Source organism: Meles meles, chromosome 6 (genome assembly GCF_922984935.1).
Source record: "Meles meles chromosome 6, mMelMel3.1 paternal haplotype, whole genome shotgun sequence".
Lineage (NCBI taxonomy): Eukaryota > Metazoa > Chordata > Mammalia > Carnivora > Mustelidae > Meles > Meles meles.
The window spans coordinates 73,587,443-73,608,512 of NC_060071.1; the positions used below are offsets into that span (position 1 = coordinate 73,587,443).

The 21,070-nt window shown below is 38.4% G+C and overlaps 1 protein-coding gene, 1 long non-coding RNA gene and 1 pseudogene across 3 annotated transcripts in view; 1 reads left to right on the plus strand and 2 right to left on the minus strand.

Annotated features, from left to right (window-relative positions):
• Positions 1-507: 507 nt before the first annotated feature.
• LOC123943594 lies at positions 508-1,220 on the minus strand (annotated as a pseudogene).
• A 6,627-nt stretch (positions 1,221-7,847) lies between these two features.
• On the minus strand, positions 7,848-10,451 carry LOC123944275. The gene is made up of 3 exons (XR_006818771.1): positions 10,349-10,451; positions 9,523-9,639; positions 7,848-8,295 (listed from the first exon to the last, which is right to left on the minus strand). It is a non-coding gene; the product is annotated as an uncharacterized LOC123944275 (long non-coding RNA).
• Positions 10,452-10,927: 476 nt separating this feature from the next.
• AP4E1 (adaptor related protein complex 4 subunit epsilon 1) overlaps positions 10,928-21,070 on the plus strand; it is a 59,957-nt gene continuing 49,814 nt past the window's right edge. For both annotated transcript variants that reach the window (XM_046009214.1, XM_046009216.1), the window contains exons 1-4: positions 10,928-11,190; positions 13,501-13,572; positions 16,447-16,570; positions 20,413-20,486. In XM_046009214.1, the coding sequence (XP_045865170.1) occupies positions 11,041-11,190; positions 13,501-13,572; positions 16,447-16,570; positions 20,413-20,486 (420 nt within the window). In that variant the 5' untranslated portion in view covers positions 10,928-11,040. The remainder of the gene's footprint in view (positions 11,191-13,500; positions 13,573-16,446; positions 16,571-20,412; positions 20,487-21,070) is intronic.

The following is a 21,070-nucleotide window of genomic DNA, read 5'->3' on the forward strand; positions in this document are numbered from 1 at the left end:
AATCACATGTATTTGTCTTTTTCTGACTTATTTCACTTAGCATTATACTCACTAGCTCCATCCATGTCAATGCAAATGGCAAGATTTCATACTTTTTTATGGCTGAGTAATATTCCATTGTATGTAAATACATCTTCTTTGTCCACTCATCAGTTGGTGGACATTTAGGCTGTTTCCATATTTGGGCTATTGTAGATGTGCTGCTATAAACATAGGGGTGAATGTATCCCTTTGTATTAGTATTTTTGTTTTCTTTCACTAAATACCTAGTGGTGCAATTGCTGGGTCACAGGGTAGTTCTACTTTTAACTTTTTGAGGAAACTCCATACTGTTTTCCAGAGTGGCTGCACCAGTCTGCATTCTCACTAACAGTGTAGGAGAGTTCCTCTTTCTTCACATCCTTGCCAACACCTGTTGTTTGTTTTTCTTTCTTTCCCTTTTTTTTTCCATTTGAAAGTAGTCATTTATTATCTGACCAGAGCACAGAAATAATCATGGTAGATACCCTAGTTCATCCTTCTAATAAGGTTATTGATCTGGTCTTCCCTGTCACCAGCATCTCCATCTTCTACAAAATGGGTGGTCTTTTTCTTCATTCCTCCTCACGGAGAAGATAATTTGAAGAGCCAAAACAGTTGTCTGCTTCTTTGAAACATGCTCCAACAGTATAGATTTCATGAATCAGATCCTCCATGCAGATGATGCCATATTTGCCAGTTAATGTGTTATCTGTCAGGGCAATTCACTTCTTGTTGTTTTTGCCATCATCACGCTCGTAGATCAATTCATTTACAGACTTCAGGTCATGCTATATATCGTTCCACAATCCTTAGCATGTTAACTGAAGTCTTGTTGAGCTTAACAAAGGTGCCATTGAAGATCTGGCAAAGGTGAAGAAGCTGCAACACCTTTCAAACCTTTGGGCTTACACCACTGATACCTCTGATACTGATGACAAATGACAATTTGGTTTCGGCAGGTATGTTAGAAGTTGCCAGCTTTTCTTTCTTTCTTTTTCTTTTTTTTTTTTTTTAAGCACCATCCTAGCCATTTAAATCTCTGTTCTGTAGAACATCTACCTATCTGCCTGTATTCCTTGTGGTAATTCTTAGCTTTTTCAAAGATAAGCTTCCTCCTTGCATTTCTTTTGGGCAAACTTCTTTCTCAAGGGTTTCTGGCAAATAGGAACCTTCTTTTCCTTCTCTTCTGCACACTCCATGGTCCCAGCAGGAAAAGAGGCCTGTTGTTTTTTTTTGTGTGTTGTTGATTTTAGCCATTCTGACAGGTGTGAGGTGATATCTCATTGTAGTATGGATTTGTTATTTCCCTGTTGATTAGTAATATTGAGCGTATTTTCATGTGTCTGTTGTATATCTGTATGTTTTCTTTGGAAAAATGTCTATTCATGTCTTCAGTCCATTTTTTAATGGATTATTCATTTTTTGGATGTTCAGTTTTATAAGTTCTTTATATATTTTGGATATTAACCCTTTATCACATATGTCATTTGCAAATATCTTCTATTTCAAAGACTATCTTTTAGTTTTATTATTTCCTTCGTTGTGCAGAAGCTTTTTATTTTGATGAAGTCCCAATAGTTTGTTTTTGCTTTTGTTTCCCTTGCCTCAGGACAGATATCTTGTAAGAAGTTGCTATGGCAGATATCAAAGAGGTTACTACCTGTGTTCTCACTAGGATTTTAAAGGTTTCGTGTCTCACATTTTGGTCTTGATTTAATCCATTTTGAATTTATTTTTGTGTAAGGTGTAAGAAAGTGGTCCAATTTGATTATTTTGCATGTTGCTGTCCAGTTTTCCTAACACCATTTGTTAAGACTATCTCCCATTGCATATTCTTTTCTATTTTGTTAAAGATTAACTGACCATTAACTGACAAGTACCATGTACTTGTAGGTTCACCTCTAGGTTTTCTATTCTGTTCCATTGACCAGTGTGCCTATTTTTGTGCCAGTACCAAACTCTTTTGATCACTACAGCTTTATAACTTGAAGTCCAAAATCGTGATGCCTCCAGGAAAGCTGGACATTTTAGATAAAATTCTGTAGCAAATCTGGTTTCTGATTTCTAGCCCCAGTGAGAGTTGTTGCTGTTTTCCCCTTTGCTTGTCTTTTTAAATTTGCCTGGACTCAACCTGTCACTGTCTCCCTCACACCGTGTGCTTACTGATGTCTCCGGTCTTTTAAGGGTCATCCTGTACCTGCATAGCTTAGTGGCTAGCCCAGGATTCATCAGAGGTTGTGCTCAAACACAGAGGACTTCCATTCTCTGCTATTAGATATATGTGTGGTTTGGAGAGAACTTTCACATTTTAGGCAGTTTTCACGTGTGCCTAACTTTTGCTTTCCAACAGGACCTGTTGTGTCTCCTCTGTGTGCATGCAGCCTCTGGTTGGCTAGGGATGGATGGAGAGCAACTACCCATGCCTATTTCCTTATCTCTGTTTTATATTACTGGCTAATCCACTTTTTACCCCAGTCAGAACTGCAACCCCAGCCAGACAACGCAACTGGATTTTTCACATTTGTCTCCAGATTAAACAAGGTTTTCATGACTTGCTCCACTCTGATAGATTACGCCACCAATCAAATTTATAGGGCAGTTGGGCATGGAGGAGAAGCCTCTGGGAAAAATGACATAGACTTGATTTTTACCTGATGTGTCGTAATTTTTAATGAACCGACACTTCTCAATTTGTTGTGTGCATTTGATTGATTTCTAGAGCACTGCAATGGATATATTTTATAATTTTGCTTTATACTCATTTCCCATAGAAAGGATTTGCTTATTTCCTTTCTTCGTCAATGTGAGAAGTCTTGCTCTGAAATCCATTTTGGTGATAAAATTTTATTTATCAAGCAGTTATTTATGAGATATTAGCTTATTGTTTGGTAAAAAAAATCTGTTTCATATGTTATAAACATTTGGGACATATTGAGTTAAACAAAATTAAACAGGGTTCTTTATTACAGGACTTCATAGGGTCATGAATATGCCAAGATACACTGCACATCTCTAAGAGCAGGGCTGAGAGTAGAAAAGAAGTATGCAGCATTTTCTAATTAATTTAGCCACAGAATACCTTTTACAATAAACATCTGTTAACAAGTTAAGAAGCACTGGTAAATGCTAGGACAAATGAACTGTTTAGACTTTAGGACAAATTTAGGGATTAGTTATAGTGGAGATGGTCATCAATGGGTACTTCTTTATATTCCCACAGATTATTGCCAGTAGTGGGGAACAAATAACCAGATGTTCTCCTAGTGTGTCTTTTTTCTTGTATTTCTTTCTCTGATTCTGCTTTAATCCCTGATATTCTCAGCTTCCACAAGTCCCATTTCTGAGGCAAACCCATTTAACCTACCTTGACAGAGAAGGTAGAGTTGAGACCTGGATGGACCTCTGAGTTCCTAGTTCCTTGCTTCCTTCCTAAATGGTTTTAATTTTTCTTATGATTATAAAATTAATATATTATCATTAAAAAATTCAATAAATATCAAAAAGTATAAAAGTACCAAAAAGTATATAAACCCTGTTTATAGAGTAAACATAATTCCACTGTCCTAGGCAATGACCTTTAGATTTGGGTACCTATGTGTCCAAATATTTTTCTATGTACACCATTTAAGGAATGTAAAATGAGTGCTTATTAAGTGTCAGGAATTGTGCCAGGTGCTAGGCAAATGGTGGTAAACACCTGATCCTTGTCTTCAAGTTACAATTTAGTCTAGTGAGGAAGAAAGACATTAAATAAATCCAGCAAATAATTTTATACTTAAAAATTGTGGTAGGTGTGAGATTGACAAGTATTTTGGCAAAGACAGACTCAAACCATATATATGTTTGTTTGTTTGTTTTTAAGAGAGAGATAGGGGGAGGGAACGAGGGAGAGGGAGAGAGAGAATCCCAAGCAGTCTCCACGCAGGTCTCAATCTCACAATCCTGAGATCATGACCTGAGCTGAAATCAAGGGTCAGATGCTGAAACAACTGAGCTACCCAGGCACATCCATTCATACATATGTTATATAACCTGTTTTCTTCACTTACATCAATGTATCATGAATATTTTCCCATGACAATACATATAGATTCTGTGCTAGAATTGAGAATAAGAAAAACATGCTCCTACCCCTGAGGGTTTGGTTTTAACAGGGGAGAGAGACATATAAATACATCATTTCAATCCAGTTTTCGTAGGGGTTGTATAAGGTACAAACATGGGGCAGGGAAGGCTTCATGGGGAAGTGACTGCCTGATTTCTGTTTAAAGGATAAATCGAAATTTTTTAGTTAAGAATGGAAGAATATGCCAGACAGTCAGCATGTGCAAAAACATGAGAGTTAAAAGCATGGCATAGGCATACTTAGAGAACTGTTGGCAGCTTGATATTGCTAAAACAAAAAATCCTAACCTAAGCCTAGTAGAAGAGAATGCTAGAAAGGCAGGCAATGGTAAAGCTATCAAGGCCTATGTTCCCCGGGTAAGGAGTTTGCACTTATCCACCAGACTATTTTTTTAAAGATTATATTTATTTATTTGACACACACACACACACACACAGAGATCACAAGTAGGCAGAGAAGCAGGCAGAGAGAGGGGGAAGCAGGCTCCCCACTGAGCAGAGAGCCCGATGCGGGGCTCGATCCCAGGACACTGAGATCTTGACCTGAGCCGAAGGCAGAGGCTTTAACACACTGAGCCACCCAGGTGCCCCTCCACCAGACTATTTTGAACTGAGAATAACATGATCAGATTTCCGAGATAGAAAATGCTCTTTGAAGGGTTGACTGAAAAGAGAAGAAACTGGTGATAGTGGGTGACTAATTAGAAGATTTTTGTAATAATCCAGCACAGAGATGGTGACAGGTGAAACAAAGCAATTGGGGGTATATTAACCATCATGTTATTAGGGGGTAAAGGGAAGCAAATTAGCTGGAGTGGGAGTCAGAATTACTGGTGAGAGCTGACAAGAGCTTTGCAGGGAAAACATGGCCAAATGCTAAACTCAAGAGCAAAGGGATGAAGAAAGCTAACTGGAGTTTAGAAGTTGAGGGACTTAGGAATAGAAATAGCATCAGCTCCCCTGAACCCTAGGGGAGAATTTGGCTGAGGACACAGGTGAGATCTGGAGTCATGGATATTTGTATGTCCCTGGAACTCCCCCTTCATGTGGCTGCCAGACACATTCCTGGGACAGCATGACAATCTTGCAGTAAGTGAGCATGAACAACTGTTTTCTGTCTTTAATAGTCCCATCAAATGAGGGCAAAAATTTTGGGGAAAATGTTCTATGAAGGAATGATTCCCTAGAGATAGATCTTGGAAAGAAGTAGGCTGAATTCTCTCTGGTCACATGATAGAATGTAAGACTTTTGGAGTGAAAGCTAACATTTATGTATGATATATTTCTGAAGAAATAGATTGTAGCAGTTGTTTCTAGGGAAGGGAAGTGGACAGATGAGAGATGGGAAGAGAGGAAGATTTTTCTCAGCATAACCTTTTGTACATTTTGAGATTTGAATGAAGAGAATTTGACATCTATTCAAAATAAAAGTTTTTAAAAAGGAAGCTAAGGAAGTGCAGAAAAAAAAATTACCCTTTCACACATCTGTATATATTTTCAAGTGAGACACTTTGATTTTGGCCCAGTGAAACTTGATGTTAAACTTCTGGCCCCAGAACTGCAAAAGAACACATTTCTGTCATTTTGAGCAGCCAAGTTTTGGTAATTTGTTATAGCAGCCCTGCTATAATACGGCTACTGTTTCCTGCTTGGAAAGTGGTGGGGCTACTGATATTCTCATGAGGAATAAGATAGCTGGCCCCGCTGCAGTCTTAGGACCACCATACTTTCTTAAAATGTACTGAGTCATTTCTCTGCCCTATTTTCAGCTCAATGAGAGCCACCTTCTTCCCTGACTGGAAGAAGAGAGGAAATCCACTTCTAGAGGGTTTAATTTAATAGGTTAATCCCTGTCATTCTGAGTGAAATTACCTGGGATAAAGGTGGAGATGGGAAAAGGAGAAAGGAGAGCCCATATTTACAGAAAAAATGGACAGTCTAAAATTACAGGCTTCAAAGAAAACATCTATATCCCTTTCATTTCATGGCAGGACTTGGAGCCAGAGTCTCAGAACAAGAAGCCACAGGCGACCTCTTCATTGTCCATCCATGAAAGTATGGAGAAAATGCTCCAAACTCAAAGTCTAGATTTAGGGCTGCAATTTCAGTTCTACCTCTAAGGTTGTGTGACGTTGGTCAAGTGGCTTCTACAGCCTACGTATCAGTATCCTTTTCTGCAATATTAGGTGATTGGATGTGTCGATAACATCCAAATTTCTTCCAATTTCCACATCCTATAATTCATTCTGTAGATTTTCCTACCAGGCATTTTACTTCTGGGCTTTTGACATTTGTTTCTTACCTCTATTATCAACTTCTAGCTTTGCAAGATGGAACCTAGAGGAGAAATGGTAGAAACTGGTGGGGCTTCAACAATCTTTGTGCCTGGGTCACACACTGAGTAGAAAGCTCTTGAAGTTGTTCCACCAACTTCTTCACAGTTGGGTCAGTTGGAGATAGTTTTGTCTTTTCCCAAATTTCTCTCTTCTCTAAGAACTCTTCTGTATTCTTCTCTTGCAACCATTCATTTTACCCCTAAAGTCTTTTGCTGTTCCTTTGCCTATACTCATGTATCAACTGATGTGACTGAATAATGCATATACTTATTTCAATAAATAATTGAGTACCTACTATGTACTAGATAGTTTTCAAACTTTTCGGTCTTAGGACCTTCAGCATGTTTGAAAGTTATCAGGGACCTCCAAAATCTTTTGTTTCTATGAGTTATATGTATATATATTTACTAAATTAAAAAGTAAAACTGAGAAAAGTTTAAGGTGTTAACTAATTTTAAAATAGCAAAAACCAGACCCATTATATGTTAATAACATTAAAAAGATGAAAAACAGTTCAGAACAAAAAAAATTAGTGAGAGGAATGGCACTGTTTCACAATTTTGCAAATCTCTTTACTGTCAGGCTTAACATAAAACAGCTGGATTCTCATGCCTGGTTCTTTATTTTATCTGTTGGTTTGGGGATTGTATTAGCTTCCTGGGGCTGCTATAACAAATTACCAAAACTTGGCTGCTCAAATCGACAGAAATGTGTTCTTTTGCAGTTCTGGGGCCGGAAGTTTAACATCAAGTTTCACTGGGCCAAAATCAAGGTGTGGGCAGGGAAGTGCTCCCTCTGGAGGCTCCAGAAGGCACTTCTCTCCTTGACCCTTCCCGATTCTGGTGACTGCTAACATTCCTTCATTTGCGGCTACCTCCTTCCCATCTCTTCCCCTATCTCTGCATCAACTGTTCCTGTGTGTGCGTGTTGGCGAATTTCCTGGTGCTTCTTTTTTATAAGGACATTTGTGATGGCTTGTAGGCCTCACTGGGATAATATAGGATAATCTCTTTACCTCAAGATCATGAACTCAGTTCCATCAGCACAAGTGTCACTATTCAAGGCTTACAGTGCGGATATATCCTTGGGAGCCATTATCAGCCGACAATAGGTTATTTTGTTTGACGTTTATGAAGAAAATCTAGTCTCACACAGATATGCAGTTTGGGACAAAAGCGAGTAGTGTTATAGCCTTTTCAAATAATTGTGGATATTCTTCTTTAGTACACCACCAAAACTCAACAAGAAGGTTTGTTGAAACGTGGAATTTGAAAACATATCTGTGAACTTTTCTCACTGGGTTACATTAAAATCATTGAGTGAGAATGCACTTTAAATGGATCTTTAATCCACTCCCTAATTTTATAACATCATGCATTGATCATTTGGAAGATTTTGGTTCACTGAGTTATTTAGGTCTTCCTAGTGTTGACACATTTAATTATATATGATCAAAAAATAACATTCTATTAATATCACATCCAGTCTTATCAAAACAGTTCCTACATATTGGGAAATTATCAAACTCCTGGTGGTAAAAACACATTCTTCAAAATTGTAATTTTCACACGAAAGCTTAAATTTTATCAGTGACAACAAATTCAGTTATTTTCCTTGAAGTGACAGACTTGCTGTTCACTTTCAAGAAAGGCTCTGTTTGTTAATAAATGAAGAAAAGTGGCTGGTTCAGCTTTCAAGTCAAACAAGTCCTCAAGTCCTTTTCCTTGAAGAACGGTGGTTGTGCATCAGAACTGCTTGATGTGCACTTCCCATTTTTCCACACTCAGTGCTTAAAAGGCATGTACTGAAAGGTCTAGATTTAATAAAATTAAGAATTCTTATTGCTTTATCAAAGATATTCTAAGGTAAACTGGCTTTTCTCCTCCCCCAATGGGAGTGTATGGTGGTGAAGAATACAATTTGCAGCCTCTGCCTTGATTTGTGCCAAGGTGCCAGCACTTTTGCCCAGTATTGCTTTTATACCATTAGTGCAAACATCAGCACCATTGTTCCAGGATAAACTTACTTTAAAAAATTGGTCACTTCTTCTGCCTTCCATCTTCCACCTCTATCTGTCTATCTGGCCTGACGCTACCTGTCATTCACCGAAGCAAGCAAACACTGACTCCCTTAGAGTGTGTCGGTGGAAGGAGTCAATAGGGTCATCATCACTCAGGATGATGCCAACATTCTTTTCATTATTTAACTTACATATTCAGGAGAAACTTTTGGCTGAGAGAGAGGAAATATAGGATGCCTGACAGCATGAGTTCTGAAGCCAGATAACCAGGTTTGAATTGCGGCTCTATACTGGGTAGCTGTGTGACTTTGGATCGAGTTACTTCACCCTATACCTCCTTTTCCTCATTCATAAAGTACAAATAAGATCTCCTACCTCATAGGGTATGGTGAGGATCAAATGAGTTAATACACTGAAAGTGCTTATAACAATGACTGGCACGCTCAATAAATATTGCTCTTAGCTCCTCCCACCCCCGCCAAAATTGGTCAATGCTTTATTTCAGCACTACCGGTGTTTATTGCCAAGCATTTATATAAGAGATCTTCAGGTATTAGTACTGGCACTGGATAGATACAAGCAGAACAACAAGCCTAGCCTACATCTATGTTTATATAATTTTTCGCTCCATCTTCAAGGCAATATAATTCTGCAGATCAGATATTATTTCAGTCTTTACAATTGCAACTAAATTTCTAATTTGGTGAGCTACTGCATCTTTGGAAAGTAGCTTGCTACTTTCTTTCCAAAGATGATTTCTTTTGAGTTTTTTTTTTTTTTTAATCCAGCAGGCATTTCCTGAGAAACACACAAGCTTTATTAGTCTCTCAGTTATCATTTGCCCTTTTGCAGCCAGTGCAACACCATAATTTCACCTGTAAGATGCTTCAGTGGGTTTTTCATTTCTAGTTCAAAGAGTGGTAACAAAAATGCTCTGACTTTTAAAGGCCCCACCATGTTTAAAATATTCAATTTCCTTTCCTTTCTTATGTACGGTTTCACCCAGACTCTCCCCTTTACCTGAGTCAGAGAATCCTCTGATACTAAGGTCAATGTCGTATTTTTCAGCATCTTTAGCTGTTGGAAGATTGAGAAAACAAGTCTTCTAATCTCCCTTTCATAAGCCAACAAAAGAACCTAAAGTTAAAAAAGGGTAGAAAACAAAATTTACTTTGAATAAAATATTAAATTCTAAAAGAATAATAATTTAAAATAATATTTAAACATTTAGATACTTTTTCAATAAATTAAAAACTATTCTTGCAAAGCAAGTCCACAAAATGAACTTTTTTCTTGTGTTTCTTTATAGGTGCAAGGACAGTTTAGGGATTTCAAAAAACCCACTTATTGGGGGAGTGATGGGGTTACAGAGACTAGGTATAAGTGAGGATAGCTTGTGAGAACACACTATTAGTAGTAAGGAAAAAACAAGTTAATCTCTGAAAGCGCACATGTTTATACCCTATACCTTGGAACATTCTAGAAAACAGACGGGTACTCAAGCACACATTTCACCACTAGCAAAGCTCTTAAGTCAACTATCCTCTTGAAAACTTCTCTGTATACTCCCAAAAGGATGAGAGTGAAAACAGCAAACATTTTAGTATTGGGCATAGAGTTTGGATTTCGTGGATCCGCCGGAAGGGTCGCAGAGACCCTCAGAAGTCACCAGACCGCATTCTGAGAACCACTGTACCAGATTCGGTTCTAGGTGGAAGCTGGGGTAACTGCAACAGGCAAACTACCTCCTCCACAAGGAGATGAGGTATTTACGGAGGGACCACTGTGATCATCTCTGAAGGGAGAAAGAACGGAGCTCTGGGAGCGGGTAGGGCACAACACCCACCCTCGTCTGCCGGGCCGGGTGGGCTGCTTCTGGAGCTTGACCTCGAAACCGCCGCCGCAGAGCCGGAGTCCGCCGGGGTGTGGGGGTGGGGAGAGCTTCGCGACCACTTCCCACCCCTTCCCGACTGCGTCCCCAAATCCCGGAGAACAGGGGCGGTTAGGAAGCGGCAGTGGTTGCGACACCCCGGCGTGAGGAAGCCTCAGGACAGCGCGCTCTCCTTCGGGAGCGTTCCCTGCTCGCTCAGGGCCGGGGCCACGCGTGGCGCCGAGTGACGCCACGGGCTGTGGGGGAGGAAGGTGGGCGGAGGGTCCGCAGTCCCGCGGCCTGGGAACGAAGGCCGAATGGGGCCAGGAACATGCGCCTCCAGATACCGTCTCGCGCGGCGCGGAGGCGGCTAAAAGGAAAGGGAGACCCCGGAGTTGCCATCGAAACCGGACCACGAGGTCCTTCAATTCCTCCCTAGGAAGTCAGCCTCCGCGCGCCAGCTGGGCTAGACTCTTCTTCCGCGCGGCCTCTCACGCCCTCTGGCGGCCTCTCTCGAGAACGACACTGTCCTTGTCCACGCCGGACGCGAATAAAGATTTCTTCTTCAAACAAACAGGAAGTGTCTACGGAGGCCGGGCGGGCGGCTAGGCAGGGGCCGGGCATGAAGCCGGGCGGCGACCGGATCGCGGGCGGTGGCGGCGGCGGCGATGAGCGACATAGTGGAGAAGACGCTGACGGCGCTGCCGGGACTCTTCTTGCAGAACCAGTCGGTTGGAGGGCCGGCGGGCGTCAAGACGTCTTTCTCCTCGCGGCTGGGCGGCCTCGTCCGCGGCATCACTGCGTTAACTTCCAAGCACGTAAGTGCTCGCCGAGCCGGAAGGTCAGGGGCGCCGGCGAAAGGCCCCCGCGCTGGGAGGCCCGAGTCCGGCGGCGAGCCTCGGGGCCGGCCCTCCCGCGGGGTTCAGGGACTCCGTGTGTGTCAGTGCGTCCCCGCGTCTGTCTGGAAGCGTCACTTTCCTTCCCGGACTGACAGCTAGGAGGCCGAATTTCCACAGTTGGCCGTGACACTGAGTCATTATCATTTGCGGCTGGTCTCTTTAATCTTCGAGCCTCTGTGTGTTTCTGGACGTTGAAGTGGAAAAGTACCAAAACGTACTCCATAGGTTGTTTCGAGGATTAGATGAGCCATCCAGCGAGTGAAAATACCTAGTGCCGTGGAAGTGTCAGCATCACTTACCTTCTACAAAGTTTCTCTACAGGTTCTTTCTCACCAGTTCTTTCACACACCGGAACAGAGCCTGCCATCTGAACCTGTTGTTCAACGTCTTTGGGGAGCTTGAGTTTCTTAGGTTGTAACAACGGGGTGGGGGGGGACAAAGAAAAAGCGTTATTAATTCTCCCCAGATAAAAAGTTTGTTGTCTCAGCCTCAAATGGGCTTTGAAAATGACTAGTTAGAATAGAATATTAAGTTTCCACAAACTTTGGTAGTTGAGCCAAGATTCAACAACCTATAAGATTATTTTGTTATGTCATAATTTGCTCAAAAGTTAATTTATGAAAGAGATTATGTGTTAGACATGGAGGGGAAAGAGTAAAACAAATTTTCTTTTCCCCAAGGAATTGGTCCTTCATCTTGGGCTTAAAATGGGTATAAGCAATATACAATGACTTATAAATCCCCAGAGAGAAGGATTTTCTTCAAAGTGCCCTTGGGGTTTAAAACATTTTTTTAAAGATTTTATTTATTTATTTATTTATTTATTTTTAAATATTTTATTTTATTTATTTATTCGACAGAGAGGGATCACAAGTAGGCAGAGAGGCAGGCAGAGAGAGAGAGAGAGGAGGAAGCAGGCTCCTCACCAAGGAGAGAGCCGGATGCGGGGCTCGATCCCGGGACCCTGGGATCATGACCTGAGCCGAAGGCAGAGGCTTTAACCCTCTGAGCCACCCAGGTGCCCCTAAAGATTTTATTTATTTATTTGACAGACAGAGATCACAAGTAGGCAGAGAGGCAGGGAGATAGAGAGAGAGAGGTGGAAGCAGGCTCCCTGCTGAGCAAAGAGCTTGATGTGGGGCTCAATCCCAGGACCCTTGGATCATGACCTGAGCTGAAGGCAGAGGCGTTAACCCACTGAGCCACCCAGGTGCCCCTAAAACATTCTTTTTAAGTTGAAATAAGATGATGCTCTACTGGATGCTGTATTTCTCCTTCACATTCAGAAATCATTATTTATGGACATAATATTGCTTGTCTTAATATTTTGTCCTTTACTCATTTCTGTGAGATTCTGAGTGAAATTAAAAAAAAATATTTTTGGTCTTAAATTGCAGTTTGGAACTGTACATAGGGTATCTAAATGTGGCAGTACCTCAGGAGTAGTACTTGGTAAGCTACCTACTGGACATCTGCTGACTGAATGTGTAATTTAAAGATAGCATTATGTTAGCCAAAAATGGGGCCAATATTCAAGTGTGCTAAGAAGATGAAATACAATGCAGGCAGCAGAAGTTATCACATTGGTGTATTTGTTGTGTATATGAGAGAGAGAGAGATGGGAGTTGAGGGAAGGGATGTGAGGAATAGTGAGAAAAGAAGAGGGAAGAGTATAGCTTAAGGGGAAAAAGACCTATTTCTGTTTCTTCCTTCATACCCTATTTCTCTATTTTATGAAGACTTTTTACTTTTTTTTTATTCTTAAGTTATCTCTGTACCTATTGTGGGGCTCAAACTCAGAACCCCAAGATGAAGAGTGGGATGCTCCACTGACTGAGCCAGCCGGGGTGCCCCAGGACTTTCTATTCTTAAAGGGAAGGTGTGAGACCCTTATCCTGGACGAGTACATGAAAAATTTCTTCTTTCTCTCCACCTTGAATTCAAAACAAAGGAAAACAAAACAAAACGTTTTCTGCTAAACTGTCCTTGAGAGGACAGTAGTTAAGTGAAAGAAAAAGGAACAGTGGATTATTCTTTCCAGGAATGATTGGGAGGGTTTGGAGAAATGCGTTTAGGCTAATCTTAAGCATGTAATTTTTATAACTGTCCTTTAAAATAACGTTTACTTTCTGTTGAAAATGTTATAAATTATTATTTTTCCTTTTAAGAGCTGCTGCTACAGTTTGAAAAGACCATTATTCGTGCATTTAAATACTTTCACTTTTTTAGGAGGAAGAGAAACTAATCCAGCAGGAACTGAGTAGTCTGAAAGCAACTGTTTCTGCTCCCACAACAACACTGGTGAGTTTGCATAGTCAGTGCCAGCACATTTAATATTTGAAATCAGGTCCACTATGGAGTCTGTAGTGGCATCTGATTGATCAGTTGCTAAAATCTAATTTATCATAATCACAATTAGTTATGGATGGTAGCAGGTCAGACACCAGCTTAAACTTTTTTGTTTTGTTTTGTTTTGTTTACAGGCATACAGTTGTTTATTTTAGCATTGTTAGTTAGCTTTTTATTATTTACTGTCTGCGCCAGAGCAAGGCTTGCTTGACTGATGCCAATTCAGTGCCAGCATGATGATAATTACATAAATGTGGCAATACTCATGGGACCCCAGTGCTGATCTTATTGTTTTAATGTTGTGTACTGGGAAAATGTTACGCTATATCATTTATTTAAAGTAATACTTTCAGTCCTGAATTGGTATATTATAGATCTCTCATTTTGCTATTCTACATCTTGGAATATAGGTGAATGAGGTAGAAAATGGTCTTCTTGCTATAAAACACTGTATTGCAATACAGCAAAATCAAGTTCCAGTTATTTTAGAACTTGAGCCATATAACTTGATTTCTCAAAAAGCCTTTTTAGCAGCTATTCAATGAGTAGCCACTGTGCAGGCCACTGTCCCTACATAGTTTCATTAAGACCTAAGTTTTTTTTTTTCTTTCAATTTTCATGTGGTTTCATATAATGAGGTTTTGCCAAGCAACATTATTCAGCAAATATTTAGTGAGTATTCTCCCTCTTCTAATAAGAATATTAGGGTGAATATTTTGCATGAACACACAATCATGTACATGAATAACATTTTTATAGCTTAAGAGAATGTTTATATTTCCTTTTATGATCATAGTAATATTGGGACAAATGAACCTCAAAGCATAGTTAATCTGATATATTTATGTGTGTGTATATATATGTATGTGTGTAGATAGGTATATGTGTGTATATGTTTGAAATCATTGTGTATTTATTCATGATACTTGATAGAAATGTTAAGCAGAAATGGTTTCTTTCCTTTTACTTTGTTTGATTTCCATTTTTATAATTGACACACCTGGAGAAACAAGATAAATAGGTAGAACTTAGGAAGCCAGATTTTGGATGGAAGATTTTATAATAATTATGGCTATCCAGCTCTGGGCATGCTTTTTTTTTTAAATTAGAGAGAGAGAGAGCAAGCATGATGGAGGAGGGGTAGAGAGAGGAGAGAAGGAATCCCAAGCATGCTCCACCCTCAGCATGGAGTCCCATGCAGGCTCCATTCCATGACTCTGAGGTCATGACCTGAGCCAAAATTATGAGTCTGATGCTTAACCAACTGAGCCACCCAGGTGCCTCTGGGCATGCTTTATAGTCTGTCTCTGAGGTGGTTGGGTAAAGGTTCCATGAGAGTTTGTTAGAGAAATTGTAAAAAAAAAAAAAATTCTGCAGTAGGGAATGGACTTTCTTCTCATAAACTAGGAGAATAAAAATGTGTGCTATACAAAGTTAAAAAACCAGGGATGACTTAATGGATTAGATGAATACTTTCACTCCTAATTGATGTGGAAGCCTTTTAAGAGGAACTTCCAGTATCTTTTAAGCTTGTTTTTTTCAGTGTTTAGTAGTCTTAAAATACTAATGAATTAATTGTTATTACTTTAACATAAGTAACCTGAATTAAATCTTATTTTCCAAGGATTTTCCTATGTTTTTTTTTAAACTCTTCATGTTTATGTATACAAATATGACATGTGTATATGTATATTTATGTGTATAAATACATACATATATAAATATGAATTAGTAAATATTATTATCCTTACTTAAAAATACTTGTTATTATTTTTTAAGTATTTTGTATAATACCCTAACCTAGTTAATTTTTAGATAGTAAAATGGGCTGTGGACTTATATTAAAGCACATTTTATTTATATCTTTTATTTATGATTAAAATTTGCTATAAATATTGAGAATGCAAATATTATTATACTAATAAAACAAATTATAGAATCTCCTAAAACAACTTATTAGCTTGTGTTGTAAGTACTGAAAGACCCAGTTAAAAAATTAAATGTTGGAATAGCTATAGCATTAATGATATCATGCCCTTCCGTTCCTAATAACTGAGTTATTTAAAAAGAATGCCAGTAAAACAAACTATTGCATATTATGTACAGTAAAATAATTCTGAAGAAAGTCTGGGTGCAGTTTGGTTTTTAACTGTAAACATTATTTTCTTTACAAATTATTACTAACTTATGGGAATTTTATGGATGTTTTCATTTAGCAAAGAATATTAAAATCATGTGCTCCAATCTAGAAGCCAAGTCATAATACCATGGGTGAAATTTTGCCTGAAGATCATGTATCTCATATTACAACCAAATTTTACACAGGGACACCAAGAATTAGAAAGAAATATAGTTCGGGTGCCTGGATGGCTCAATCAGTTGAGTGTCCAACTTTTGTTTTTGGTTCAGTCATGATCTGGGGGTTGTGTGATCAAACCTGGTGTCCGGCTCCGTGCTGAGTGTGGAGCCTGCTTAAAAGTCTTTTGCTCCCTCTCCCTCTGCCACTCACCCTGCTTGTGCACGTGCGTGCTCTCTCAAATACATAAGTCTTAAAAAAAAAAGAAATAGCTATGATTGATTCATTTTATAATGTTGCCACTAACAAAATGTTAAAGTAATTTTACTAAAACTGTTGGTAAGCTAAGTTTTTAGCAACTTCTATTTATAAAGTTTGACTTCAGATTATGAATTTATAATATGTATATATGTTATTTCTTCAGTGCCAGGATTAAGAGATCTCCCTGTGAAATGATTGCCACATAATTTAAGACTTAAAATCAAAGTATTCTATTTATTTATGCAGTTATTGGATATTTTGTTTTGCAGAAAATGATGAAGGAATGTATGGTGAGACTTATATATTGTGAAATGCTTGGATATGATGCTTCCTTTGGCTACATACATGCAATCAAGTTGGCACAACAAGGAAACCTTTTAGAAAAAAGAGTAGGTATGTATGTGTGTAAGGTTTTTATACTTCATGTTGCCCTTAAAGTTCCAGCAACTATGTAAAATCAATGATGGTGAGTATATAGGGTGTTTTTAGAACACTGCCTTGTCATTTCCAAAGCTTTAAAAGAGAACACTTCAAAAACTCAAATCTGTAAGTGAAATTACTCTTACAGATCCGTAGCATTATGGGGTTATGGAGATTAAAAATTACCTATTTTTGTGATTGTTGGATGACTATCTGTATTTGTCAAAACTCATTAAGGCATACACTTAAAAATGAGTGCATTTTCTTGTGTGTAAATTATGTCTCAGCAAAGCTGATTTTAAATTCTGCCTGACCTCATCAGTTCAATGATCAAAAAAGTATCCTTATAGAATAAAAACTGAAATTGACTTGAATAATTTAAAATATACTGTTCTTACTTTCACAAATGTTAGCTGTGAGGATTAGAGGTATCTCTTAAAAAGTTTTGTCTTTTTAATCAACGTTTAGGGCTATTAGGAAATATCCTTTAAAATAAGGGTTTAAATCTTTTACTCATGTAGGTTCAGCTGTGTATCAGAATCCAAGAAGGAAACTTGTGAGAATATTATAGGAGTATAACATGTTCTTTATTCCAAACAGTTGATAGTTTTATGTTTTCAAGGACCAGCATTCTTCACAAATTATATTCACCTGTCAGATGATGGGGTGAAGGAGAGAGATATTTGGGGGGAAGATTCTACTAAGACCAGCTGCACCCAGTATTCTATTTATTGACACTCACTCCACTCTTTGAGATTTGTTGTATTCTTCCCTCCAAGGGGAATGTCCTCTGGCATGCTGTCTGTCCCTCTTTGTATTCCAAATCAAGTTTTACTCTTCTGTGATCACCTGGGTGGCTTTTACCATCCGTTATCTTATGATGTTGCCTTTTCATATATTAATGTTTTATTAATGTTTTTCGTTCTTGAACTAATTCTAAGATCTGTAAAGGCACGGAAATTTTGAAAACAATAGGCAGTCAACATGAAATGGTTGGTGCTATGATTTTGTACAGCTCTTGCTATGTTGTGCTTCTTAGATGGTCATATAATTTTTTTCATTTTCTACTTAATTTTATTTTTAAAATTGTTTAAAAGGTAGGACCTTATAAAAAGGTATAATCAAAGAAGTTTGACTTTTATCTCTGACCTCTCTTACCCAGTTTGTTCTTTAATTCCCATAGGTAACTATTTTCATTAGTTTCTGATTAATCTTTCCATTGTTTCATTTTGTAAAACAAGCAAATGCACTGGTATACTCAAACACTCTCTCTTATGCAAAAGATAACATGGCTATACAGATTATTCTGTACCTTGTTTTGAAATCTTCATACTTCTGTACAGTTGCATCATTTTCATTGGGTGGATGGATAGGCCATAATTTTTTCCATCAGGTCTCTGTTGGTAGACATATAGGTTATTTTTTGCTCTTGTAAATAATGTTGCAGTGAGTAAGCTTGTACATGTGTTATGCATAGTTATGAAAACTTATTTTAACAGAGACCTCAGAGTCATTTTATTGAGGCTTATGGTCGTAGGGAAATATTTTATTGCCATGTGGAAGGACATTTATCTATAGGTATTGACATTTTTTATGTGTGCTACTGAGTAGAAATTTTTTTTTTTAATATGGAGTTACTTTTTTTTTTTTAAGATTTTATTTATTTATTTGACACACAGAGAGAGAGAGAGAGATCACAAGTAGGTAGAGAGGCAGGCAGAGAGAGAGAGGGGAAAGCAGGCTCCCTGCTGAGCAGAGAGCCCGATGCGGGGCTCGATCCCAAGACCTGGGATCATGACCTGAGCCGAAGGCAGAGGCTTAACCCACTGAGCCACCCAGGAACCCTAGAAATTTTTTTTTTAAGATAACTTTATTTATTTAAAAGTTTTTATTTATTTATTTGAAAGAGACAGAGCGAGCATGAGAGGGGAGAATGTCAGAGGGAGAAGCAGACTCCCTGTGGAGCTGGGAGCACAATGTGGGTTTCGATCCCGGATCTCCTGGATCATGACCTAAGCTGAAGGCATTGCTTAATCAACTGAGCCACCCAGGCACCCCTAAGATAGCATTTAAACCTTCTATATGTATTCACTCTGGTGCTATTGCCTCTTCAGCTCTCCTGAGATGTATAAGACTAGTTTTGTTGCTTTCTCTGATGGAGACAACTTCTTATTTTTTATAGAAATATAATTGAATAAAATACATTTCAGTACATTAAATCAGACATGATGTTAGGTGCTTTATCTTGGGAGATAGGACAAAACTGAGGCTTAGAAAGGTTGAGTCACTTGTCCAAGGTCATATAGCTAATAAAGGGTGGATCCTGAATGTAAACCCAAGTATGTATGAGTCAAAGCTTGTATTCTTATTCTATATGTTACACTTTTATGTCAAACATATTCCATAATCATAGTCATTATTCTTTTCTTCTGGAACCTTTTCATCTTTTGAGTCACCAGATATTCTCTCCCCTATTTCCTGAGAGTCAAAATAGTTAAGGATATTCTTTGTAACAGATAAAATTAAGGTTTTATTGAGATGGTCTTTGAATTTGTTCATCTTCTCATACCTTGATATTGGTGACTTGGGTGTGGGTGATATCTTGGCTGATCACATGAGTTCTCAGCAGTCTGTAAGACCTAATCTCTTTAAATGCTCCCTAAGGTTTTTCTCATCTCTTTTTTGCTCCTGCTTATAGTCCTTTTTCTTTGTCATGCTGCTACTTCTTGGTTGTGAGAACAGGTGGTTTCCTACAGCTTTCCCATGATTCCCAGCAGATACACACACAGTGTGTGGATAATGGTGGGGACAGTTAGATTCCCTAATGAGAGGACTGAAAGAATTGAGAAGAATGGAAAACAGTGAGGATGGAAGTCAGGGAATAGGACCTCAGTGTAGACTGTGTGGAGAGACAGGACAGCATAGGGATTAAAACATGACTTAATTCCTACTGATTGGATTTGAGTGCTGGCTCCACCATGTACTAGCCATAGACTTTTGTGCAGTTACCCTTTTTGGGCCTCATATTCTTTTGGGGGATAATAATACTTCATAGAGTGGTAAGGATTGAATGAGGTGAGGCTTGTAATGTACTGATGCATAGTAACTGTCTAACAAATGTTTATCAGTATGAAGGGTGACAAGAGAGTTACATGGAGTATCTAGAGTCCATGTACATGCATCTGTTGTAGTATTAATGTATGTTCTCAATCGTAAAATGTCCTTTTCAATATTGAAATAAAAATGCTTCCTTAAATCAATGATTCCATTTAATGTGGTAGTGTTTCTTTCCTCTTCAACTGTTATTCCTTCAATAGTGTATCTTCATATTGAGAAAATAAGGTATTGTTTATGGCTTAATATATGATTTACATCATATGCAATGGTAGTGGGTGGCTCATTCAATAATAACAAATAGCCAGTAACTCCCTAGTAACTACAGTAGCTTTTAGTTTTTCAACAGTTGTATGTTTGATTACAAGATAGAAAATATTTTGATTGATTGTGTAGAGATATGCACATAAGAAAAAGATGTATCTCTTACGTCATTTATAGGACTTCAAGTTGGTACAGAGAACCTCTTTTCTGTTTCAGGTATATCCTGTGATACATAATTATGAAAGATTTCAGAATAAAGAACATCTGAAATCTTCCTGAAGTTTTTGAACCTTGTATTTTGCAATCTCTTTATAGTTAACCTGTAGCTGTTATCTTTGACACTTAAATTTTTGAATATATTATTGCTTTGTTTAATTTCTTGGGAAAAGTTCATTTTTATTAGGTAATAATGAGACTTTCCCCCTCAAATTTTATAGGTTATTTGGCTGTTTCTTTATTCCTACATGAAAATCATGAATTGCTGCTTCTCCTTGTGAATACAGTTGTAAAGGTACTGTATTATATGTTGGTAAATATGAAGTCTAAACTTAGTCTTCCAGGTATCTGACATTTTACCTCAATCATATTGAATTAGATATTTTTAGAAGAAGCCAGGCTTACAGAATGGGCTTAGAAAGATCTTTTATTTTTTTAAATTAATTATTAATTTATTTTTTAAAGATTTTATTTATTTATTTGACAGACAGTCACAAGTAGGCAGAGAGGCAGGCAGAGAAAGAGGGGGAAGCAGGCTCCCCGCTGAGCAGAGTGCCTAATGCAGGGCTCAATCCCAGGACCCTGAGATCATGACCTGAGCTGAAGGCAGGGGCTTTAATCCACTGAGCCACCCAGGCACCCCTAGAAAGATCTTTTAGATCAGTATCTGAGTTGGTAAAATGAGGCTAGTATTAGACCTTAACCCAGTTGTAGGGGTTAAGTGAAACATTCTCCTACTGCTGTTATTATGGTTTCATTTGAAAGCAAATCTCTAGACTTTTAGTCAGATGCACTTTTCTGGCTGTTGTCTTTTTCTCCAGGATCTGTTCTGAATGTACAAATTAATTATAAAGTTAGTAGAAAACTGATATATGTAGG